Source organism: Alligator mississippiensis, chromosome 3 (genome assembly GCF_030867095.1).
Source record: "Alligator mississippiensis isolate rAllMis1 chromosome 3, rAllMis1, whole genome shotgun sequence".
Classification (NCBI taxonomy): Eukaryota; Metazoa; Chordata; order Crocodylia; family Alligatoridae; genus Alligator; species Alligator mississippiensis.
Window position 1 is genome coordinate 281,885,707 of NC_081826.1, and position 20,894 is coordinate 281,906,600.

Sequence of the window (20,894 nt, forward strand, 5' to 3'; positions counted from 1 at the left end):
TTTAGTTCCCAGCTCCTCTGTGACACTTTATAGCTGAAGATCTTAAAGAGCTTCACAAAGGTTTTTACCTCTGTTTTACAGATTGGGAAACTGAGACACAGAGAAGGGAATTGACTTGCCCCATCTTTGCCTAAGGTCACCCAGCAGACCAGTGGAAGAGTTGGGGAAAATCTGGCTTGTGTGTGCATACCTGTGGGAGCAAACTATGCCTCCATGGCTTCAAAATTTCCTGTGGAGACTACTGCATAGGGGAACCTGGGTCCTGGACTAGGACAGAGGATGATTGTGGGTAATCGGTACCAAGGTCTGCAAGGATCACTTTGGCCATTCTGGCTGTGAAAGCCTCTGCTCCTTGATTCTGCCACTTCTGCATGGCCTAGCAGGGGAGATTTTCCCACTGTTTCCTGTCTGTTCAGCTGATAAGGCCTGAGCCTAGCGACAAGGTCAGCGATGTACTTCTGGCTGTTTAACCTTTTTTGGGTTTCATAAATTCCAGGTTGGCCTCAAATACTTGACATTTGCCTTCACTCGAGGTTGTGTATGTGTTGTGTTAGAGAGACTTCCAGGACCTACAGAGGGCTAATGCTCCTTTTCTAACAGAAACAGGATATCATTGGTTAAAGCTTAAATACCACTTATTGTGTGCATTGGGTGGGTTTTGTTTTTTTTTTTTTTTTTCAATTATTCATTTAAAACCTTGTTTATATTTTTGGCTAGGCATGGAGCTGAAATAGGATAAATAAACCAGTGTTGTGAATGCACAGATACATTTGTCCCAATTCTTTGTTTGAACCTTAGGAATGTTTGGCTGTTTCCCATTGCGAGTCTCTGTCTTACTGGAGAATCTATATGTAATTATCTCCAGCAATGCAAGCATAATAGGGAAGAGGATAACAATGCTGTAAGTTTAAAAAAACACTCTGGGGTCAAAAGTTCTTCTGGAAACATTGGAACAGAAATTTTGCAGAAAGCATTAGCATTGAAAGGGTACAGGAAACATAATTCAGCAATTAAATGTGTGGCTGGGGAAAGGACCTAATTATTCAGAGGAATCCAGTGTTCATTCACAGTAGGGCACTGAAGTTGCAGAAATTAACACTGAAATACGACTGACTTTTCAGGTAGAATCCACCATCCAAATGGACAAGAGAAACCTTTTGGTGAATAAACTGCATTCTACTGACACAGGTTTGGTTAAGAGGAAATAGAGATGAGACAGAGCGAGTGCTTTGGGGTCTGACTGCATTTAGCCCTTGCCCCATGGGAGGGGGTACAGAGAATCTTCCATTACATGAGGGCCCACCCTTTCTAGTGGAGAGTTTCTCCCAGGCGGAGCCCTCAGCAGGCCTGATCATCCTGAAGGGACAGGGGAGAAGTCGTCTGTCTTCTATGCTCCACCTGGTGGAGTCGGCTAGCTGTGAATGCCTCACCTTTTTAGGCAGACAAGGTTCTTTGACTAAATCGGGTATCTTTTATAAGACCAACTAAATAGTTGGAAAAAATGTTAGCAAGCTTTCAGGTTTAAAAACCCTTCACCAGGCCTGCTAAGAACCCGGAAGCTTGCTAAGATTTTTTTTTCCAACTATTTAGTAGGTCTAATAAAATATATCAGACTTGCCCAAAGAACATTGTCTATCTATGTCCTTAGACCAACACAGCTACAACCTACTCACCTCTTTAGCAGGCTTGGAGCTCCCAGGCTCAGATTGCTCTGGGAAATGTTGAGTCTTTCTGAGGTACCAACAATAAGGTGGACATCTATTTAAATTGTGCCAATGGCAGTCACCTATTTGTCAGATCTCGTTGATTTTAGTATTGAAGCCTCTGGTAAGCCAGTGTGCCCCAGACTTTTTTGATACCTGAGGCACTCCTTTTTTATTTTTATTTTCTGGATTAAAATTGGTAGCACACTTTCTTCTTTCAACTGAAAAGGGGTGGGTGCATGGGTGTATATTTTATTTAGAAACATATATAACGTAATTCATTCCTCTGCTGGAGGAAATCATGCCAGTGTTAAGATGTACTGCTAAAAATGACATTAAATACATACTTCTTTAAGCAAAGGGTTAGTCTCTGTACTAGCAGTTTTCAGTCTTTTTAGCCTCAAGCCCCTCCTCCCCCACATAACTGTTTTGAATTTCACGACACCCCAGTTGAAAATTACTGAGAGATCTAAATTCGGAAAAGATCTGGAGGGGGCCTTGAGGCTAAAAGCATTGAGAATCACTGATCTAGCTAAAGGTGGCAGGGCCAGGACCTCACCCTGCTCTGCCCTGCTCTTTCTGCAGTGTGCTCCCTCCTGTTCTTCAAGGGGCAAGGGCAGCCGCTGCTGCTGAGGCTGCTCCTGCCAGGTCTCGCACACCAGGCCCAGGAGCATAGGAGGAGTGGAGGGGATGAGCCGAGTTGCAGAGTATGGGCGTGTATAGATGAAACGAGGGGCATGTGTGCATGACGCTTCAAAGTGGATTAAATGCTTTTGTACCACTTTAATGGTGTTGGTGTTTGCATGAGTATTGTGTATTAATTCCAGTTGCTGTAGCACATTCAGCAGCATAATGCGCCTTAAATGACTTTGCAGCGCAGCAAACTAAAACACCTCCAAGGAGTTTTAATTTGCTGCCCTACAGCCATGGAGCACTGAGCTCCATGCAGCTCTGGGACTGTGCAGCTTTCCTAGGCTGCTGCCAGGCTGCCAAGCTTCACTGAAGGGGGGGAAAAAAAAGCAACAAGCCTGATCTCTTTTCCCCTCTGGAACCTGCCTGCCTGCTGAACTGCGTGGGGATCTGGTCCTTTACTCTGCAGCTGTGGTGCCCCTTGGGACCACCTGAGCTGGGTGCCTGCAGGTGGGTGCTGCCTGGCGGGGGGCTGCCACTGCTACAGAAGGAAGCACCAGGCTCTCCTCCACAGCGCAGGTACTGCTCCACCTGCTGGCAGCTGACCCTCTGCTGCCGGAGAGGCAGGTAAGACATAGGTGTACATGACACGGGGGTTTACTTCACCCTAAATTGAAGCAGTGTTTTTAAAAACCCACCCAATTTTAGGTCCCCCGTTTAATCTACACACGTCGTATAGCTCTCCATGTGCCTGCCCGTTCCCAACAGAGTGCTGCTGGGAGCATAGGGGCAGCCGGCTGGGAGGCAGAAGAGTTGGGCAGAGGCAGTAGAAGCAGTGGCAAGAACAGCCACAGGAGCTGTTGGAGTAGCTGGGGCAGGCCAACCCTTTGGGAATTTCTGGTGTAAGCCTGCCAATTAGTACAGGAATAGCCTGCTGTCAGCTGTTTGTGCCAGCTTAATGCTTGCTACATTGTCACTGAGAGCCTACTCAGTTGCTTGCACCTGTGATTAGGACTCCTATTGAACTTGACAGGACCTAGTCAGCTTGTGGGTCCCTAACAGCATTGACAGATGTTGAGATGGGCTATAAAGACTTATTGCCTATCCCACATATTGGGCAATTTCACATGTAATCTGTTTATTGTAATAGGTTTATTTACTCCCATTTTATCCCAAGGGAAGGTCTGTCTTACACAGGGCTGTGACCAACTACCATGATAGGTTCCTTGGGGAATGTGGCACCATGGGGAGTTGTATACTGTTGGTTAAGCATAGTGAAAAGTTTGGGCAAGAAATGATTGCAAGAAACCTGTGTGTAAAGTCCCAGTTGCCTTGTTCCTGTGAGCGTTCCTCATGCAATGCAAGGACTCCTGCTGTTTGCAGCACCGGCATAATGTCAAAAGCAACCAAAAGGGCACTTTCCTAATATGTCTCTTCCACATAAGCAGCTGCCACCAGGATGCTTGATAGTTGCAGAAGAGGGGTTGCACTTGCCATCCTGGAAAAGAGGAGGAAGGAGAGAGAAGGCTGTGCATGTTATCAAGGGAATGAGGGGAAGAGGGCAGGGGGCTGTCGCACATTGTTGTGGAATTAGGATGAGATGTCTAAGGGTGCTCCCTGTCGAGGTGTAGCCCCCATTGCAGATCAGCTGGAGGATGCCTGGAAGATATTAAAGTGGATATGATCTACATAGTCATCACAGTTGTAATTGGTTTTCTTCCATGTGCTATGTTTGAATGCTGTAATGTCAACACGGCAGTGGAAACATGTTATCAGTCATACAGGAACTCCATGTCCTTTCTGTTTGTGAATGAGATTTCTTTCCATAAAGCAGCAGATATAGTAGCCAGCTGTTTCTCTTTTTGGCCACTTGGATAACTGCCCAGGCTTGATGGAAAAGAAAAGCCTCTAACAAGTTAAAAATAACTCCTTCATGACATTAGAATCGAAGGGATATTTTCATGGGCTTGTGTTTAACACACAGCACCAGAACTTCGAGAGTTAGCAGCAGTGTTGTTTCATCACATCTGTAGACTGTTTATCTACAGTCTTGTAATTACAACATCCAGCTCTAGCTGGGTTCACTTAAACTGTTTTGGACATGTTGTGCTTAAAAAAAGGAACTACATAAAACACACATATGGATTTAGATCCTTTATGCAGGTATGAAAAGCACTCGGTACTGAAATATTGTGTATCATGTTATGAGCTCAGTGCGACACAAACAGTGGTTTTAAAATGAAATCAAGGTCATTACCAGCAGTATTATGGGAATAGTCCCTCCAGTCTTTGGTGATATAAATGGGGATCTTGTCCTGTTCTTGGCAGAGCTATTTATACATTGTGGCTAGGCCTAAAGACTACTTCCTATGTTGTTTTACTTGGTATATGCCTGGTGTCCCACTGAAAATAAAATAAAAGTAGTTGCATTGCCTCTCATGATGCATAGAATTGTTACTTACCTTAATCAGAGTGCATTTAATAACAAATAAGTCTACAAACTACAAATGCAGACAGACAGGTTTCCACACAACTCAAGTGCCGAGTTAGTTGTCTTTGTTTACCAGGGATCAGAGCTTTCTTGTGATTCTAGACATCTGTGTGCTGTATAGTCCTGAACAACATGCTGTAGGCCAGGGATGTCAAGCTGTCTTGGTCCCCAGTATGGATCCAGACTCTAAGGAGCCTTTCAGGCAAGATCTGGACCTACCTCGGGCAATGGGGTGAGTTGTCATTGCATCAGTGAGATTGTAGCTGTTGTTTCCCCCCTCCCCCAGCCACTGGCATTCATCCCCCAACAGGGCTCTGTACCCCAAAGTTTGATGGCAGCCCCAGCCCTGCGTTGCCCTTCCAGGAGCCTTGCTGGCTGGGCACATGGCTCCATGGAACATATCTTTGACATGCCTGCTTTAGGCAAACATTTCTAAAGTTTATATTTCAACTTCTTTTTATTCAAATGAGAACTAGAACCACAGCATATTTTTAATTAATCATCTCAGAAATATAAGTTAAGAGTTATAAGTTGGAGAGTATTACAGGAGGAAATAAAAGTAGTTTGAACTCAGGATGAGAAGCCTGTTTAACTGGAAGGACCATGGTATCTCTAGGGCCTAGAAGTGGCCTCCCTTTGAAGATCTCTGGTTAAGCAGAGCCCAGTGGCAAACACTACTTCCTGCATCTCTTTCTGGTAAAAACACTGGCTGTCTGCGGAGGTTAAAAAAACCCCCAACGACACCCCCCCCCCCCCCCCCCCAGCGCTTTACTTGGAAATCCACGTGCTCTCATGTCAAGCACATCACATGCGCAGAAGAGGTAGCACGTTAGTTGGACCCAGCTCTCCCAACATCTGTATAGATTTGGCTCTTTAGTAGGTCTTTTTTGGCACTTTTATCTAATAGGTGATTGACTCAGCTTTAGATAAAGTGGCAAAAAGCCCCGCTGAAGCACCTGAGCTATACATATGTTTCAGAGTCAGGTTGAAGTAATGCACTGCTTCTTCTGGTAGAGCTCAGGTTTGGGGGTTTTTTGTTTGTTTTTTCTTTTAACGTCTACAAGCAGCCACTGATTGTTTGCTGTAAATTAAAAAAACATGTTTTACTTGCTATAACTTTAATTACTCACTTGGAAATAAAAAACAGACGTTGCTTGCATAACTACAACCCTGACTGCAAGTTACCTCACATGGGCCAGTCTGTCCACCCACACAGGTGACAAGGACTTCAGGGGTCCAGGTACAGAGAGTACCTTACAGATCTGGCTTTACGTTCCTTTCCTTCTGTTCCATGGCCGTGGCAATTTGATATTTGTTGGGTGCAGTATGAGTGCTAGATTACCAGTTGATTTCTAAAGAAGCCAGTGAAGTTTTTGTTGGGGGTTTGTGTGGAAATACTTTGAAGGCTACATTTGAATATCTGGGTAACTAATCTGTACTCACCTCTTGTTTACCTGGTTCGGCATGCATGCAAATGTATGAGAGTAGCTATTGTTTTTACTGGTTTTGGGCTCAGGAATGCCAGGTTGTATTTCAGATACAGGGTTTGCACACAGCTGACTTATGGCCTTAGTAAATTGAATTTAAAATCAAGATGGAGATAGGATTTTGTCCTTCAGAACTTGGCAGCAGGTCCCTCTTTAAGAAGTAAAATGTTCATCTTGCGCAGTTGTAATGGCTCTTGAGTGCAGACATTCACAAGGGGTAGATAGACCAAGGGTTCTTAAATAGACTAATTTAAAGGCGGCATGTTGATTGTTCAGTATTTCCACCTATTCAGAAAATAGGGCAGTGCCTATTCTTGAGCTTTTATCTTGCTTCCTGATCTCTTCACTACGTATGAGGATAGATATCTCTAGCATATTCTTTTATAATTAGTGAAAGGTGAGCTCTGTTCACTCCTGCTTGGCCACAGGAAGTACAGATTGCACCCTATGACACCAGCAGAGCTAATTCCCAGAGCCAGCTGTTTGGGGGGTGGGGGGGAAGGGAGAGTCACTCCACTAGTGGAAGCCAACTTTAACATGCAAGCGGGTTCCTGGGACTCACTGATGGAGGCTGCTTGCCAGAACATGCTTGTTCATTGGATGGCGAGGGTGTCTGCTCTGTCTGGGGCTAATCTATTAAGGCATTCTTACTGGTTAGGGAAGGAGAAACTTCAGCATTGTCTAGTGCCGATCACCATACAGTCTGAGCACTTACCTGGTGAATTAGACTGTGTTGTAAGCTCCATTCTGCCCTTCTCTTGCCTGGTTCTACTTGGATTTCCATCTGTGGTAACATTTTCTATCAATCTTGTTATGGTGGAAAGGCTTCATTAAACAGGAGTATGTCTTAGCATGTGGAAGAATACGTTAACACTGGTTAAATCTGGATCAACTTCACCTCAGTATGAGCTAGTCCATACTCAGCAACTACAGAGATTGTTTTCTTTTATCTCTTTACCTATTTCTCTGACACAACTGGTACTGGGCACTATGAGAGACCAGATACTGGACTAGATGAGGCCATGACTTAATTTATTATGGCAGTTCCTTGGCTCCTATGAGTCCTACTCAATGTGTGTAAGAAGGCTGGTGCTCTTCATATTTAAAGGTGCTGTTGTTTAAGACAAGGATGTCTAATTTCTAAACATCTGGCAGCTGTACTAGTGGCTGTCACATGCCCCATATGCTGTGTACCATGTGCACACCCAGGTGTGGGTATTCTCCCACCTCACTGCATCACATGCACAGGCAAGCAGTTCTTTATCCTGCTGCACTGTTTGGAGGCAGGCATCACCACCCTGCACAGGGCAACGCCATGCAGCATAGTACCCTGCCTCACCTGCAGCTTCCTGCATGCCCCTTTTGGCACTATGGTGCACGGGCAGTTTGGGCTTCTGACTTTCAGGATGCCTGTGGTGCACTTTCCCACTTCATGCCCTGGAGATGGGTCAAACAGCAGAAGCTGGGGGAGCCCCAAGATCCTGTTGCTGCTACAGCTGGATCAAGGATCAGTGGTGTCTGGGTAGAAACTTCAAGAGACTGCTTATTAACCCCTTGTGGATGACCAGTTGGGACAAGCCAGGTTTAAGAAAAGGCTCCATCTGTGATGTTATTTAGCAGGACAGAAACAAAACAGGAGCCATCAAACACATGCATGATTAGTGCAACCACCCTTTTAAGTGTGCATTGGAATGGCCAATTGACTTTCCTCAGCTGGTCATTGTCCTCATTAAATTAAGTATGTTGAGTGTAATCACACCTTATTACAGATCTATTCTAAGAGCAAAAGTACATGTGGTTTACAATTAGTTTATATAAAAAATATTACAAGGTCATCTGTCAATATAAATACAATAAGAACAGGGTAGGACTTGGGTTCTACAAGCTGTAGAGTGATCTTCCCATTTTTCCCCACTATCTCCATCTGAGTATAGACAACTTCTTCTTTCTAAATATGAAATAAAACCCCTCTGTTTTCTATCAGGAAACACGGCAGAATCTTCAGTGAGTAGCTGGACTTGTCTGCTGATGGGCAGGGCAACAGCTTATACTAAATAGTAATAGCAAAGCAGTAATAGTAAAGCAGTTGTTTCATTAAACTGTCCTGCCCCATGTGTGTGGCTTTGTTTTATCAATTACTGGCGATTGCCAAGATGTTTGTGGTTAACTAGAGATGGTTTTTTATTTCCTCCCTCCTGCTCCCCCTTCCTCCTCCTCATCCTGCCTCATTAAGGGGCTGGTTCTGCTGGAAGTTTGCCCAGGTTCAGGCTCCAGGGGCAACTCTTCATTCTGTATTAATGCCAAGACTCTGTGCCTGAGAGCACTGCTTCCCTTTGCAAGTCATTGAGATGTCATGAGCATTGGATCCTGGAATTACTAAATCCGTTGGAAAGGATTGTTTTTCTATGTTTAGACTTCCCTCAAAACTTTTTGGACCTCTCTGCATGTTACAGCTGCCCCTGCCCTACATAAGGAAGTGGTCTTGAATGGGGATTTATTGGCTTTAATGCATGCATGCAGAACTGAATAAACTCGTTTCCTTGAAAGAAAGGGAAATTAAAAAGGCAGGGTTACGTTACTGGTGGGCTCAATAAAAAGATGCATTCACATGTGGCCAAAAGAATAAGGTGGAGTTACATTTTTCCTTGAGTTGTGACAACCTATCCAATGCCAGAGCCAAAGACTACAGACCCAGGACTATGGGGAATCCTTAAAAGCTTCATGGGTAAGATTTCCTTGTTTTCAAAGCAAAATAAAAACCTGGGTAGTTTTACTGGAGAGGTGCTCTCATTTAAATAATAATGTTTATGATAATGATTCTCAACCAGGGTGCCACCCTGGGGTATCTTGAGATCCTTTCAAGGGTATTGTTGGGTGCTACACAACATTAGCATTATTAGGTTTACAAATGTGATTCACAACATAAACTCAGCCATTTTCAAATGGAAAAAACCCATAGTTGTGTTTTTTCTGAGTTCTTTGCAACAGAAAACCTGCTCTGATTTTTCTTTAGCAAAAAAGGAGTGAAAACTAAGAGCTGGCATCTCCTGAGGGGTGCCTCAAGGCTGTTCAGAGGTACCTTGAGTCTAAAAAGGTTGAGAACCACTGGTCTATGACATGGCATACATTGCAAATGCTAGAACACCTTCCCTAAAGGTTTATAACCTGTGCCAAACCAATGCTTTGTTACAATAAAGAGCTACATTTACTTTTGTGTCTCACTGTTATTTTTTATAGTAGTCTGAAGCTAAGTTGGATAATAAGTCAGACAGTTACTGACAATGTCTTGCGGTTTTATTGTTGGAGCATTTGTATTTTCTGGTCACTATATATCTCCTTTTGCAACTTTGTACATATAGCGTTGTTATTTCTCTCTATAGGATTGTGTGCATGGGGGCAAGCACCGAGGAGAGATTCTCATGTTTTTGCAAAGATTTTGGATTTATTTCTTCCCTTTTGTCCTCATCAGGTCCAAAATTAGGGCATCTGCAAAACTTGTCTTTTCCCTGTTCTGAAGCATAGTAAAAACACTGCAATCTGAAAGTAATGCGGGAAGTAAATGGTTCACTTCAATTATTCTAAGCCTCATCTCAGACTGGAAAAAGGGTTTTGGGCCAGCATCCATAGATTCATAGATGTTAGGGTCGGAAGGGACCTCAATAGATCATCGAGTCCGACCCCCTGCATAGGCAGGAAAGAGTATTGGGTCTAGATGACCCCAGCTAGATGCCTATCTAACCTCCTCTTGAAGACCCCCAGGGTAGGGGAGAGCACCACCTCCCTCGGGAGCCCATTCCAGACCTTGGCCACTCGAACTGTGAAGAAGTTCTTCCTAATGTCTAGTCTAAATCTGCTCTCTGCTAGCTTGTGGCCATTATTTCTTGTAACCCATGGGGGCGCCTTGGTGAATTAAACCTCACCAATTCCCTTCTGTGCCCCCGTGATGAGCTTATAGGCAGCCACAAGGTCACCTCTCAACCTTCTCTTGCGGAGGCTGAAAAGGTCCAGGTTCTCTAGTCTCTCCTCATAGGGCTTGGTCTGCAAGCCCTTAACCATATGAGTGGCCCTTCTCTGGACTCTCTCCAGGTTATCCGCATCCCTCTTGAATTGCGGTGCCCAGAATTGCACACAGTACTCCAACTGCGGTCTGACCAGCGCCCGATAGAGGGGAAGTATCACCTCCTTGGATCTACTCATCATGCATCTGCTGATGCATGATAAAGTGCCATTGGCTTTTCTGATGGCTTCATCACGCTGCCGACTCATGTTCATCTTGGCGTCCACTAGGACTCCAAGATCCCTTTCCACCTCTGTGCCACCCAGCAGGTCATTCCCTAGGCAGTAGGTGTGCTGGACATTTTTCCTCCCTAGGTGCAGCACTTTGCATTTCTCCTTGTTGAATTGTTGTTTTCTGCCCACTTGTCCAACCTGTCCAGGTCTGCTTGCAGCTGTTCCCTGCCCTCTGGCGTGTCCACTTCTCCCCATAGCTTTGTGTCATCTGCAAACTTGGACAGAGTACACTTCACTCCCTCGTCCAAGTCACTGATGAAGACATTAAAGAGTATCGGTCCAAGGACCGAGCCCTGCGGGACCCCACTGCCCACACCCTTCCAGGTCGAAACCGACCATCCACCACGACTCTCTGGGTACAACCATCTAGCCAATTTGCCACCCACCAGACTGTGTAGTCATCCAAGTCACAGCCTCTTAACTTGCTCACCAGTATGGGGTGGGATACCGTATCGAAGGCCTTCCTGAAGTCTAAGTATACGACATCCACCCCTCCTCCTGTGTCCAGGCGTTTCGTAACCTGGTCATAAAAAGAGACTAGATTAGTCAGGCACGATCTACCTGCTGCGAACCCGTGCTGGTTTCACCTCAGCATAATTTGTCCTGCCGGGCTCTCGCATATGTGAGCCTTGATAATTTTTTCAAAGATTTTGCCAAGGATGGAGGTGAGACTGACTGGCCTATAGTTGCCCGGGTCCTCCTTCCTCCCCTTCTTGAAAATGGGGACCACATTGGCCCTTTTCCAGTTCTCTGGGACTTGGCCCATGCGCCACAAGCGTTCAAATATTCCCGCCAGTGGCTCTGCAGTGATGTCGGCCAGTGCCTTCAGCACCCTCGGATGGAGCTCATCCGGGCCTGCCGACTTAAAGGCATCCAGTTCTTCCAAGTGACTCTGCACCATCTCAGGGTCTACACATGGTAGTCTGGTGCCTTGCTGCTACCTCTCTACAACCCCAGTGAGAGACTTGTCGTGCCTCTTGCTTAGGAACACTGAGGCAAAGAACTCGTTGAGGAGTTCAGCCTTGTCCCCCCTGTCCGTCACCAATTGTTTCTGCCCATTTAGCAGGGGTCCTATTCTTCCCTGGGCCTTCCTTTTACTCCCTATATATCTAAAAAACAATTTCTTGTTGTCCTTTACTTGGGATACCATCCTCAGCTCCATGGTAGCTTTGGCCCGTCTAACTGCCTCCCTACAAGCGCGAGCAGAGGAGGTATATTCGTCTTTGGTGATCTCTCCCTGTTTCCACTTTTTATATGCTCCCCTTTTGGCCCTTAGACTGCCCTGGATTTCTCTTAAAATCCAGGATTTTAAGTCTTGAGAACTGGCTGTTTCTGACTAGCAGTTTCAGTCTTCTGCTTGGGAGAGCTGAGGTGTGGTGGGGCAGTGCTCTAAGCTACATCTGTCAGGCTACATTCTCCAGGTAGGGTCTATGTAGCCCAAGAGCTCTTGGCATAGGAGGACTCTAAGTAGAAAATTCTACCTGGAATTTGGCCCTGAATCCTTCTGATGTCTATGTCTATTCTGGCTGGAAAGGGACCGCAGGGTGCCATCTTGTCTAGTTCCCTGCTCAAGGTAGGTTCATTCCTGGCTAAATCATTCCAGCCAAGTGTCTATCTAACCTGCTCTTAATTCCCAAGACTTGAGATTCCATAACCTTCTAGGTGGCCTGTTTCAATGCTTGACAACCCCCATAGTCAGAAAGTTCTTCATAATCTCCAGTCTTGAGTACATCATTCTCAGTCCTGTCCCCTATGACATGTATGTAGACATAATCAGACTAGTTGTAAATCTAGGCCTTCTGTGCAGGGCAAATTAGCCTGCCCAAGAGCTGTTATGACTAGACTACCTCAGGTACCTAAAGGATTTCTACACTAACTCTAACCAGCTCTCCCTGTCTACGTGGCACACTAGAGTGATGCTGGCCAGTAGGCATAAAACATTGCTCTAGATTTATCCCTAGGGTTAGGGACATTTGGAGACTGTTCTGCAGGTGGGAGGGAAGCTTGGGGTGGGGTAGGGAGCTTGAGTGATGGTGCAGAGAGACTTGAGAAACCTCAAGTCAGGGGAAGCCAGACCAACAGGGTAAATGGAAATTCCAGAAGATAGGTGAGTTGAGTATGAAGAATTAAGAATAGGTGATGGTATAGATTTGAAATTTGGGGATGGATGATCATTGAATATGCAAATTGAACTCATTTGCATAGGCTCTACAAAGCTGTGCTAACAGCAGACATGACTATAGCACCCGACAAACCATCACATCACGGTGAGTGAAAAGTAGCCATATAGTTGTAGAGAAAAGAGGAAAGCAGCTGCCTCCTTTCAATCAGTCCTTCTGCTATTTAGCTGGGTCCTTCTGCATTAATCATCAGCTCCCTATTCACCTCTGAAAAAGTGCCTCCCTCCTTGAGGCCTTGTAACAGTGGTTTTGGCTTTAGAATCGCTAGACGAACGTTTTGTGTGTCCATGTAGAGATCCTATTTGCTCTTTGTGAACAAGGGAAACATTAGTGTCCATAAAATCCAGATGATACAAACTACAGTAGCCCTGAATCAATTCTAACTAGCAACTGCTATGCTTTTAGAGACATTCTCCAAGAGCAGAGACATTTCAGGAGGAATTAATCGATATCCTGGCCACTTCCTAATATTTTTATTTTTATTTTTTGACTTGATCCCTGCAGTTCCTCTGGGATGCCAGATTTGTATAGACTGATTTTATTAGGATAATGCAGAGTTCTTTCACATTTTAGATGAGCCATTTGAAAATTGTGAGTTATAAGCCATTTGATGTTAAAATTGAACCCTAAGTTGGCTACTCTAGTACCTTGCAGTATTACCAAGAATGTGTTGGCATATAAACTTAGAGTATAAAATTGTGGGTAGTATTTTAGGGGAGGAGCAATGACTAGTTAAAGCTGAATTTTCCTTTCCATTCCCAGCTCTAGTTATCTATCGCTTCTTGAAGTTTTCAGATTTTTGACTGAAATTTGATAGGCTTTGATGCTTCCCAAAAGGTGAAGTTGTTGCTGCTGTGTAGATTTTTTTTTTTTTTAAAGGGTGGAAAATGGGGTAAAAAATTTGAGCAGAAACAATTCAGCCCTTCTTGAATATCGGGAGGAGGGAATTTACTAAAGAAACAAGGATGTTTACGTTCTTAAAAAAAATCACAGCCCATTTGTCTGGCAGGTGAAAAGTGAAATTTATCATGGAAACTGGCTTGTTTTGAGAAGTTTGGTCTGAAGCATGTAGCATCTCATGCTGGATTTAGCTTTTAGAAAGCTATGCAGGCCATGTCCATCTAAGGTCACTCAGGTACCTGTGTCTAGCTATGCTGGTGTGGCATTCCCCTGGTCTAATTTGGCTGGTTTCTTGTTCAGAGCTAGCCCAGATGTCTCCCTACAGAACTGTGTTGTACTCAGTAGATGTACCCATTGGTAGAAGTATTCAGTAATGTCGAAAAGATCCACTGTAAAACATTTATGGAGTGTGAATCTCTGTTTCATATAGAACTTGTGTAATGGAATTCTAGGCTTTCACAGAAATAAATTATAACAGAATATGTACAGGAGAATTTTCCTTCCTTTGAAAAACATTGGTAAAAGTGGAGCAAATCTATCAACTTTGGCTGGATTTCTTGAATATATTCCTTTTTTTTTTTCTCATTTTTCAGGTGACAGAAACAGATAAATTGCAAGATCCTGCATGTGTGGAAGCATCCAAAGAGAACAGCCAAAGTCCAAATATGGGGAGTGGCATATTGAAATACAGAAGCCGATCCCAAGGTAAAGCGGTTAATAAAGATATGAATAAAAGAATTGGTGATATTGCAGAGTTTTGCTTATCATGAAACACAGACTCGGCCTAAAACCCAATTCAGCAGAGCGAGGCCTTCTTGATGTTGGCCCTCCAGATTAGCTTGGTTTGGATATGGAATTTGAACTGCATGGTGTTTGCATTCAACAAAGCTTCCTGAGCTGAATCTTTTTATTGGCAGAACAAGGAAGCAAAATAGCTGTGTTTGTCTTTCCCTACATTTGAATTTCCAGTGTGTTTGTTTTGGTTTATTTCAATAGACTGAGGGGGCCTTTTCAACATGCCATCGTGGTCTCAATAGAATATTCATTAAGGCAAAATACTTGTAGTTATTGTTGCTGTTCCATGAATTTCTGAGAAAAAAACTAATTCCAGGAACCTGACCAGAAACTGTGTGCAAAAGATACAACTCCTTTTACAGGAACTCCCAACACTTCAGTCGGTCAGAGTACTTGTACATCCCCCTGCAGTTTGGGGACTGATCACTCCTCTAATTACCTAGCTCTCCATCCATCCATGTGGCTTTAAAGTCCCTAGGTATTTCAGTGCAATGTGTGCACAGTTCTTCTGAAGCCAATGTTTATTTTGTTGTTAAAATGCCAATCACCTAGAACCAGGCTTAGCTGCTACTGCTCAAGCTGAGCACCGCAGCATGTGAATGGTGTTTTTGAAGTCAGTAATATGGTTCTGAGTGAAAGGCACTGCTCAAGTGGCAGACACCCTCAATCCTGCCTGGCACCTGGTTGATAATGTCACCAGAGTGGCAGTGGAGGGAACAGACAGGAAGGAAAAGTCACCCAGGGCACTAGCCTGGAATTCTTGAAACCTGAGTTCCATGAACGATTTGCAAGACCTTGGGGAGTGACTTCCTTCTGGATCCACAAGGCTGTGGCTTCCAGAGAGGGTATATCAACACTGCACCCCCACAGTTGTCAGGAAGGGGCATTACACCGTACTCCCATTTGCATGCAGTGAACATGGAAATGTGATGGTGGAACTGCTCCAGGAATGCTCCCCATTGCCACTCAAGCAAGCTAGGACAGAGGTCTCAATGGCACTGTACCTATCTAGGGAACTTTGCTGGTGAAAACTTAGGGAGAATTTATGTACTGGAGACTAAGTTGTACACTTGGCACACAAATCCTTTTTTAGATCTGGCCACCTCACTTCTCCATCTCTAAAAACAGGAGTAATAGTACTTCTGTACCTGACAGAAGGGTGTCATCAGGGTAAGACTGAGGTGCTCAGAATACTGCAATAGATGTCATGTAACTGCGTAAGAGAATGAAAAAATAAGTTGCTGAAGTTATAGTGGAGGTATATTGATCATAAGCTTGTAAAGCTGGGATCCCCTGTGATTAACTATAAGATGAGAAATGGTTCAGTACCTTCCTTGAACTCTGTATTCCCTCTTTTTTTTTTTTTTTAATGGCAACTAGGACAGCTGTCAGCAAAGAAGGCCAGTCACAATTCTTGGCGCACAGTTTCTCCTTCCATTCCTGGCACATCACTCTCAGGATGACCTGACTCTTTCAGAAAGGAAAGCAGCTAGTGTCAGTTCTTTAAACTTTATATGAATGAAGCCTGTGGGCTTTGCTCATCATCAGGTGCCTTTCTGAAAGATCAGCTGGATTCTTGCTTGCACTCTCAGGGCTGCCAGCTCAATGGTCTTCTCATTGTGTTTACTGCAGCCACCCACCATATCTAACATGTCAGTCAGCCAAAAAACATGTGAAAACCTTTGTCAGCCTAAGATCAAGAAATAGGAAGAGTCCTGCATCTTTTAAATTGCAACGCACTTGGCTAATTGAAAATGATCAAGTAAAACTCTTCATTGGGAGATTACAGAGTTTACCAGTTGAATGCTATCTGCATTATTTAATGTATTGTTTGATTTGTGATTTGCAACAGGCACCCTTCATCCAACTTCTTTGAATTAAAAGATGCAGTTCTGTGTTTTATGCATTGTCCCGTAGGAGCTGGGTCTCGCTTAGAATCTGTGGGCGAAGATGATGAACTGACAGTAGAAAATGGTGAATCCAGCTATGAAATAGCAGTGAAATTTTCCCGTGGAGGGAGAAAACATTCTCTTCCTCAGCAGCTTGAAGGAGCAGGATCTCGGCAGGTGAGAAGATAAAGTAATGTATCTGATGAGAATTTAAGCAGGTTCTTGGGCTCCAACTCTGTTTTGAGAGGTTTTTATCAAACTGTTAGGAATAACTGTGGTGACCTGTGGCTGCATACATATGGCAAGAGGGAGTGAACCCAGATCTTGGTATCAAAGCACAATAAGGACCTAGAGCAAGATTTTCCTTTGTGTATCTAAATGACAGTTTTATAGCCATTTACCTCATTGTCTTTGGCCTGGGCTTTATGGTGTGGATAGGCAAGTATGCACATGTAAACTGAACATGAGCTGCTCATTGGCTTTGTATGTATGTGCATAACAGAGTGTAAATCCTGGAAAAATGTTGGAGGTGTGGGGAAGAGGAAAAAGAGCCCTCCCATGTTTCAGCCCTAATAACTAAATGGCAAGGTAATCACCCAGGATGCCAGAGGTGTGGGTTCTAGGTCCCCCTCATCCAGAGGGTGTTTGAACCCATGTCTCTGGTCTCCCACCGTAGTGCTGTAACCACCATGTCAGAGACTAGGCATTATCCAGACCCCTCTCCAGGGCACTTCTGAGGCTGGGCCACTGCCCCTTGTACTTAGTAATCATTGGCTGAAATGGATGGAGGGCAATGCAGTAGGGATGTGGGAATGAAGGTCCACACTAGAATCCAGGACCCGTACTTCTCTAAACTGCCTTCTCACTGAGCCAGGCCCTCTAGCTTATACTCTTCCTGCTGGTTACATATATCATCCTGTCTTTGCTGCTTAGGGGCCCAGCTTCAAAAGGAGGACTGGAGAGGAGTTTGTGCCTTCACTGGGGCATGTTGGGAAGCCAGAGAAGCGGACTGAAAGCCCCTCTGGGCCAGGGAGCCTAGAATCCATGTCTCTGGCTTCCTAAGCAAATGCTCCAACCTCTCATCTAGTGGGGCTATAACATGGGAAGGCTGCTCTCCTCCAGAGCGTAAGACAGGGGTGGGCAATTATTTCGGCTGGAGGGCCACTTAATGAGTTCTGTTGAGCTGTTGAGGGCTGCATGGGTAACCCCTCCCCTGGACAGTTGTCCTGCCCCCTGATCACCACCTTGTGACTGGAAGTCCCGCTCCCTGGCCTTTACCACCAGAAGTCTCTCCCCTTGCCCCAGAAGTGCTCCTTTTGGGAGGTGCCAGGGTTGCCATCTTGAAACTGGAAAAAAACCCCAAATCATATGCTAAAAAAGTCAGATATCTATTGTAACTTATTTTATTTAAAAAAATATTTTTGTCCTGAGTTATGTTTGCAGTTTATCTAGAGGCAATTGCATAACAGCTCAATACACTCTTACTTTTGTATATTGTGTGTGGGGGGGATAAGGGAGTGTATGTGAGAGCTGTTTGGTTGGAGAGTGGATATGAAGCTGTGTTGGGGTCTGAATGTGGGGTATGCATATGGCAAGTGAGGGTGTGTGGAGGGATGTGGATGTAGGGTATGTGTTTGGGGTGGGAAGATGTGGGTATGGGTATGGTAAGGTGGTGGGAATGTGTGTGGGAGGGTGGGAGTGTGTGCTGTGGGTACAGTGGGAAGTGGAGAGCCAGCTCCATGCATCCTGTCCTCATTGCAAGGCTGGGACCCATATGACACAGCACAGGGCCAACCCTGCCCAACCTGGCACAGCGCAGTTCCGGCTGCAAGGCTGGGGACTGCACAGAGCCAGCCTGGTCCAGCTCAGCTCCTCAGTGCTGCACTACAGCCTGGCTCAGCTTGTCCTGGGTGCAGCACATGGTTCCCAGCTGCATGGCCGGGACCACAGGATGCAGCCGGAGCCAGCCCGGCCTGGCCAGCACCACGTGGTTCCTGTCTGCATGGCCAGGACCTCAGTATGCAGCACAAACCAGCCCGGTGCCTGCAGTTCTCAGCAGGCTCCTACTGCATTCTGTGGTCTTGACTGTGCAGCTGGGAGCTGCATTCTGCCAGGCTGGGCCAGGACGGGCCGGGCTGGCTCTGGCAGTATGCAGTTCCCAGCTGTGTGGCCGGGACCTGCAGGGTACAGCATGCAGCCAGCCTGGCCCAGCCCAGTGGCGCATTAGAGTGCCAGGATCCATGGAAAGTCCTGCGCCTTAAGGCGGGGCCAGCTCCATGCCTCCACGTGGTGCTCCTGGTACTCTAGCTGGGAGTAGCACATGGAGGCATGGAGCCAGAGTCCCACGAACCCCATGGAGGGATGCAATCGCCGGTGGGCCCCATGAGCTGGATAGAATGGTTTGGTGGGCTGCATCTGGCCGTGAGCTATATTTTGCCCAGCCCTGGTCTAAGACCTATCAGTAGCATAGGTTTCTGGCTGTCTGTGTTTTCATGAGTTAGATGTAGGTATGTGTCTATTATGGATGTATTCATGCAACTGTACCTGCCTGGTCAATTCTTAGCCTACTGGGCATGCTTAGTCTACCCTGGCATACCTACACATCCACAGTGCAGGGGTAGTAAGAATTGCTAACTGCATTTAAGTGCCAAGAATGCCATTTAAGGAGCTAGAAATCTGCCGCCTTAGATGCATGAAAGAAACAAAATTTCACCCTTAGTGCTCAAGTCAAGGAGAACTCCTTTAGACATGAGGAGGTAGGAGCCTGGTACAGTTGCTGCGACTGACCTCGAGGGAGATGCAAGTCCTGTGTCAGTGTCCTGTAACAGTGAATTTCAAACTTCCTGAAGTCATGGAACCCTTTCATATTGTTTCTTCAGCTGGAGAACCCCTACCCCTATCTGAAAGCCTGGCATGGAGCCAGGTGATGCAGCCTAGCCATGGCGGCACAGTGCCTCCTGCCACATTGTCCTCAGTCTCCTATGCAGAACCCTGAGACCTGTCGTGGAACCCTGGGGTTCCATGGGACACTTGGAAAACCACTGTCATACAGGGCTAAAAAGTGGTTGTAGAGGTCTGAACATTTAAACCAGCAGTACTTGTGTTTGTTTTAGTTACCGATAGTGTTGCATTTCTTCAGAAGATCTAGCTTTAAGAGATCCTGGAACTAAATGTTACACTTTCTTCGTTTATTTTTAAAAATTTTTAACTATCCTGTGATAGAAGATGTTAAATAGATCCATGATGTAGAGCCAATTTCAGAACTCAACTTGAGTGCTGTGGGGCCAGGATGTCATGCCCTGTGAGTCTGTTTTAATGTGCAATAGTGATTTTGTTTGTTTGTTTTGTTCCGGCCCCTGGGTATACTAGAGTTGTCCTATCCAGTACCTTTATTTGCCTGTATCATGCAATCAGAATGAACTACCTCTGTTTTCTGATGTTTGCTAGGATTACCATATTGTGAAGAAATCTACCCGCTCTTTGAGTGCTGCCCAGGTGGAATCTCCTTGGAGACTGACCCAGCCTTCCATTATTTCCAACATTGTCCTAATGAAAGGGCAAGGGAAGGTGAGGATTTTGCACAAGTATATTTTCTCAAAGCACAGCAAGGTTATTTGTCAAGGGGTGCTGACTTACCTACCCCCTCTGCTCTTATAGACTCTCCATACCTGTAAAAGTTAAACTATGGATGTTTGTTAAAGTAAAACTTGTGTATAGTAGTTTTACTAAGGCAGCCAATCAAAATCCCCTCTGAGGCAGGTTTCCAAATGTAAATACCTAAGTGGTGCCTAGACATTATGATGAAAGTGCAGACAATAGAAATATAAGATGCTAATAATGAGTACATGTTATAACTATGCAAGTGAATATGCAAAAGTGTACCTGTTTGCATGCATAATAACCTACTGTACACAAACAACAGATCTGATTATATTGCACACATCTATTTGGAATCTGAGTACATTAAAATTGTAGCAAGTTTAAATGTCAGATATAAGACTAGAATCTAGGTTTGTGTTCTTTTTGTGAAGTGTCATGTTTGCATGTACATGCAAGGTTTTTTTTAGAATAATTTATTGGGGTATCTTAGGCCCTATCAGTAAATTTGTCCCCTATGCAATACTGGTGTAAAAATGGTCTACACTACCATTTCACAGGTTTCACAGGCTTTCTGTGAGCACAGCCTTGCATGCATGCACTCTCAGGTTTGAGTCTTGCTGAATCTTGTGAAGCTGCTTGGTCCAAGAGAAGTCTCAGCTTTCCTTGAAAGGAAGGGCAGCACACGTCCAGCTATAATGTTCTTGAAGATGATATTTACTCCACTGCAATGCATGAATTGCAGAAGCTGGTATACCAAAGGGATGAGCACCAGTGTCAGACTAAGAGGAAGGAACTGATGGTCCTACCCAAAAGGCACAAAGGACGTCAACAAACAGTTTGCTGCTGCTATCATGTGCTGCTTGATGCCTCAACAGACTGGGAATCCCAGCATCAGCCCATAGGGGACAATGTGGGAAGGCATCTCAGAA

The 20,894-nt window shown here is 45.0% G+C and overlaps 1 protein-coding gene across 4 annotated transcripts in view; it reads left to right on the top strand.

The window, feature by feature from the left end:
* PDZD2 (PDZ domain containing 2) overlaps positions 1-20,894 on the top strand; it is a 330,694-nt gene that overhangs the window by 258,429 nt on the left and 51,371 nt on the right. For all 4 annotated transcript variants that reach the window (XM_059725248.1, XM_059725249.1, XM_059725250.1 and 1 more), the window contains 3 exons: positions 14,275-14,386; positions 16,394-16,542; positions 19,813-19,932. In XM_059725248.1, the coding sequence (XP_059581231.1) occupies positions 14,275-14,386; positions 16,394-16,542; positions 19,813-19,932 (381 nt within the window). The remainder of the gene's footprint in view (positions 1-14,274; positions 14,387-16,393; positions 16,543-19,812; positions 19,933-20,894) is intronic.